This window comes from Gastrolobium bilobum, unplaced genomic scaffold (genome assembly GCF_033153095.1).
Source record: "Gastrolobium bilobum isolate Gb01-03AN ecotype WA unplaced genomic scaffold, APGP_CSIRO_Gbil_v1 utg2588, whole genome shotgun sequence".
NCBI lineage: Eukaryota > Viridiplantae > Streptophyta > Magnoliopsida > Fabales > Fabaceae > Gastrolobium > Gastrolobium bilobum.
The window spans coordinates 110469-115272 of NW_026899921.1; the positions used below are offsets into that span (position 1 = coordinate 110469).

Sequence of the window (4804 nt, forward strand, 5' to 3'; positions counted from 1 at the left end):
TTTTCTAAAGAAATAGTACGTTAATATAGTCCAATTGTTCATTTTTACAAGTAGATGAGCCATGAAAGTACATGGATCAGAAAGGATATTTTTATGCTTTCTTTTCTTACATTTTCTTTTTTGATTTACAATGACACACATGTTGCATTATTACAAGGATTATTTACTTTTGTCTCCATTTGTTATTCTTTACAGTACAATACAAACATGAAGAAAGTTTGGCTTCTTGTTCTTGTGATGTTGTTCTATGGCTTTCCTTCAAAAGGAATCAGCAATGTTTCTGCAAGACCAAGTACCGTTAACATTGGGGCAATTTTATCTTTCAATTCAACCATTGGCAGAGTGGCTAAAGTTGCCATAGAAGCAGCAGTGAATGATATAAATTCCAATGCAACGGTTCTCAAAGGAACTAAACTTCATATTTCAATGCAGGACACAAAACTCTCCAATGGATTTCTAGGAATCATTGACTGTAAGTCCTTGTCAAACATACTAGATTTTTCCCTCAACACTTTAGCACATTTTTCTTCAAAAAAAAAATATTCCTTAGTCACTAATAGACCTCGTTGATTTATTTTTACAGCATTACGATTGATGGAGAATGACACTGTGGCTGTAATTGGTCCTCAGTTCTCAGTCATGGCTCATGTGATTTCACATATTGCAAATGAGATGCAAGTACCTCTACTGTCATTTGCTGCATCAGACCCTACCCTCACTTCATTGCAGTTCCCATATTTTGTTAGGACAACACAGAGTGATTTGTATCAAATGGCTGCTGTGGCAGAAATTGTTGACCGCTTTCAATGGAGAGATGTAATAGCAATTTTCATTGATGATGATCATGGACGAAATGGGGTAGCTGCATTAGGGGATAAGCTAGCAGAGAAACGTGGTAAAATATCACATAAAGCGTCCTTTAGGCCTGATAATGTTAACCATGATGAAATAGACAGTGTATTAGTTAAGGTAGCATTAATGGAATCTAGGGTAATAGTCCTTCACATGTACCCTGCTCTTGGTCTAGAAGTACTTCATGTGGCTGAGTCACTAGGCATGATGGGAAGTGGTTATGTATGGATAGCAACAGATTGGCTTTCTACAATACTAGATTCAGAACCATCCTTGTCCACAAGTTCAGCCATGGATGACATCCAAGGTGTTGTCACCTTGCGCAAGTATACACCAGATTCACAAATCAAAACAAACTTTATTTCTAGGTGGAACAACCTGACCCATAAAAGGGACCCTGATCAGGGCCCTATTGGGTTGAACACCTTTGGTCTATATGCCTATGACACTGTTTGGGTTCTTGCTTCTGCACTTGATGCATTTTTTAACAATGGAGGAACTTTGTCATTTTCAAATGATTCAAGTCTAAACATGTTAAGAGGGGATCCCCTTCATCTGGATTCTATGGGGGTCTTTGTTAATGGTAGCATGTTGCTTCAAGAAATTTTAAAGGTCAACAGAACTGGTTTGACAGGCCAAATGGTGTTCGGTCAAGATGGTAACTTATTGCATCCATCATTTGAAATCATTAATGTGATAGGTACTGGAATTAGGAGAATTGGTTATTGGTCTGATTCCTCTGGCCTCCACACTGGAGAAGCTCCTAATCATTCCAATTCTAGTGAAGGACTATATGGTGTCATATGGCCTGGTCAGACAACTCAAACCCCTCGTGGTTGGGTTTTTGCCAGCAATGGAAGACACTTGAGAATTGGGGTGCCACTTAGAATTAGTTACCATGAATTAGTGTCAAGAATTGAGGGTACTGAAATGTTTAGTGGTTATTGCATTGATGTGTTTACTGCTGCATTGGACTTGTTGCCTTATCCAGTTCCATACAAGTTTATTCCATTTGGTGATGGTAAAACCAACCCATTAAACACAGAACTTCTCCACAAGATTACAGTTAGTGTGAGTATTAGATATTTTTAATTTTTCGTTATCTATGTTTATTTTTTCTATAGCTTTCTTTATCCTAACTTATTGGATTAAAATACCTTGTTATATATGTAGGACTTCGATGCTGTGGTGGGGGACATTACCATTACCACAAACCGAACTAAGATAGTGGATTTTACACAGCCATATATTGAGTCTGGGCTGGTAGTGGTGGCACCTATTAGGAAGTTGAAATCCAGTGCTTGGGCTTTCCTAAGACCATTTACTCCAATGATGTGGTTTGTCACAGGAATGTTTTTCCTAGTTGTGGGATCTGTTGTGTGGATTTTAGAACGTCGCTTAAACGATGAGTTTAGAGGCCCACCTAGAAGGCAGTTTGTGACAATTATATGGTAATTAACTGCTAAAACAATTTATTTTTTTTGAAGAAAAATGCCTTATCTATGCTCTTTGATTGTTTTACTATGTGACTGAATACAAACTTTTAACAATTGCTAACATCTGAATTATTTCTATATGCAGGTTTAGCTTTTCAACCCTGTTTTTTGCACATAGTAAGTGGTTGGAACTTGAAACTTGAAACTTGGTGGTTTAGTTTCATGTCTCTTTTTTTTTTAATAATTTCTTTTTGTTTTCTAACCAGTTATCAATTACTCGACTAGTTCAGCTTGAGTACTGTCATACCCATATTCGGGGGCGGTTCTCCCAAAACCAAATTTTCAATTTCAAAGATCAAACTCGAAACCTCTTTATCAAGGGGAACAAGCTCCTTACCCCTTGAAAAAAATGGTTGGTGGTTAGTTTTATATCTTTAACATCTTTATTTCTTTGCAGAGGAGAAAACTATGAGCACTCTTGGTCGCTTAGTACTTATCATATGGCTTTTTGTGGTTTTGATACTCAACTCAAGCTATATTGCAAGCTTAACATCCATCCTCACAGTGGAACAACTCTCTTCCCCAGTGAAGGGAATTGAAAGCTTAGCAACAAGCAACGACCGCATTGGTTACCTAAGAGGTTCATTTGCAGAAAATTATCTGACTGAGGAGCTCAACATAATCAGATCAAGGCTTGTTCCTCTCAACTCTCCATCAGAATATGAAAAGGCCTTGAAGGATGGGCCAGCTAACGGTGGTGTTGCAGCAATAATAGATGAACGTGCATACATGGAACTCTTCCTAGCAACCAGATGTGAATTCGGTATTGTTGGTCAAGAGTTCACCAAGATGGGATGGGGCTTTGTAAGTGCATTGATACATTTATTTTCTGTGAAACTCAACGTCACACATTATTACACATATACCAAATTCATTTTTCAAAGTACTATATAAAGATGGGTATTTGAATAAATCTAAAAGAATTCTTTCTAAAATCAGAAAGCACTCTACATACAGACATGCATATTCCTTTTTGTACATACCGTGCACTACAATTCTCATGCCTTATTTTCATTTTATCTTTTAAGTCTTCAAAACAAAGTTTATTGCATATAGAAAATAATTTTCATTTCACTTGTCTTGGAATTGAAGGGGGATTAGGCACAAAAGTTAACACAGACAGAACATTTACACTATATAATCGTAAAAGGGCATCAAACCACCTTCCTCTTCTAATAATTTTACAAGTTTCACACGTCCCACGAGAGTCCTACATACTGCAACATTTAATAGACAATGTCCACCTTTATACTTTTAGTTTCGCACTTCAGATCAATAGTCACAATTTACTGACAAAATTATATAATGTATATGTTAGAGAGATATAATAAAATCTTTGATGTATCTTCACTTAATAGCTTAAACTTTTAGATGAGATGGTTATATAACATGGTATCACAGCCTTTATAACAAAGTGGTCACAAGTTCAATCTCATGGTCTCCATTTTATTAATAAGTAATTAAATATTGTAAAATTTGTTAGCATAGGTAGAAGGAGCTAGTGCATTTTTCACCCTTCATGTCCAATGACGTGTTAAAAAAAATATATATAAAAGCATTGATAAAAATAAATATAAAAGCATTGATAGGCCTTCAGTTAATGACTTAAACTTTTAGGTGATATTGTTCAGTATATAAATAAGTGGTGGAGATTTTTCACATCATCACTTTAAAACAATGAGAGGATCCATTCTCATATATTTTATGTTTAAAGCAACTAAGCATGTACATGTTGTAAATATTACAGGCCTTCCCAAGGGACTCTCCACTGGCAATTGACATGTCAACTGCAATCCTAAAACTATCAGAGAATGGTGATCTCCAGAGAATTCATGACAAATGGTTAACAAGAAGTGCTTGCAGCTCAGAAGGTGCAAAGCAAGGCATAGACCGACTTGAACTAAAAAGCTTTTGGGGTCTATTCCTTCTAAGTGGCATATCATGCTTCATTGCTCTCCTTTGCTACGTTATTCAAATGGTCTACCGTTTTAGCAGGTCATCTAGCAGTAACCTTGAAGGCTCATCACACTCTGCTCGTCTAAAATCATTCATTTCCTTTGTGAATGAAAAAGAAGAGGAAGACAAATACAGGTCAAAGAGAAGCCAAAAGGAAAAAGGGTCTAGCAAAAGGGTAGCACATGAAGACGGGCCATTGGATGGCTCAAGTGTTAGTGTCCTCATTGAAAATAATGCCTAAGGCTAATAACTAGCATAGCATGTGATAAATCTAGGAGCATTTGTACTTTAATGATAACTTCGTATTTTTATGAATTAAGCTCGTAAAATTAGTTCATAAAAATACATGTGTTGTATGTAATGAACTTATTAGAATGACAGAGAATAAAAGAACAAAGGAAAGGACGACTCTTTCGAAAAGTTTAGCTAATTAACTTCAGAAATATATTTTTCTCCGGTTATAGGAGAGAGAGAAATTCCTTGAGAGATTTGGGAGAGAA

The 4804-nt window shown here is 36.2% G+C and overlaps 1 protein-coding gene across 1 annotated transcript; it reads left to right on the plus strand.

The window, feature by feature from the left end:
- The first annotated feature begins 207 nt into the window (after positions 1-207).
- LOC133294219 (glutamate receptor 3.3-like) lies at positions 208-4390 on the plus strand. The gene is made up of 6 exons (XM_061492875.1): positions 208-472; positions 584-1923; positions 2026-2303; positions 2434-2465; positions 2746-3156; positions 4353-4390. The coding sequence occupies exons 1-6, from the start codon at positions 208-210 to the stop codon at positions 4388-4390; spliced, it is 2364 nt and encodes a 787-aa protein (XP_061348859.1).
- Positions 4391-4804: the final 414 nt, after the last annotated feature.

Excerpts from the sequence above, each read along its gene's own strand:
- LOC133294219 (XM_061492875.1), top strand. The coding sequence starts at position 208 with ATGAAGAAAGTTTGGCTTCTTGTTCTTGTGATGTTGTTCTATGGCTTT. Across the intron at positions 473-583 it reads ATTTCTAGGAATCATTGACT|CATTACGATTGATGGAGAAT; the intron begins GTAAGTCCTTGT and ends TTATTTTTACAG. Across the intron at positions 3,157-4,352 it reads GATGGGATGGGGCTTTGTAA|CAGTAACCTTGAAGGCTCAT; the intron begins GTGCATTGATAC and ends CAGGTCATCTAG.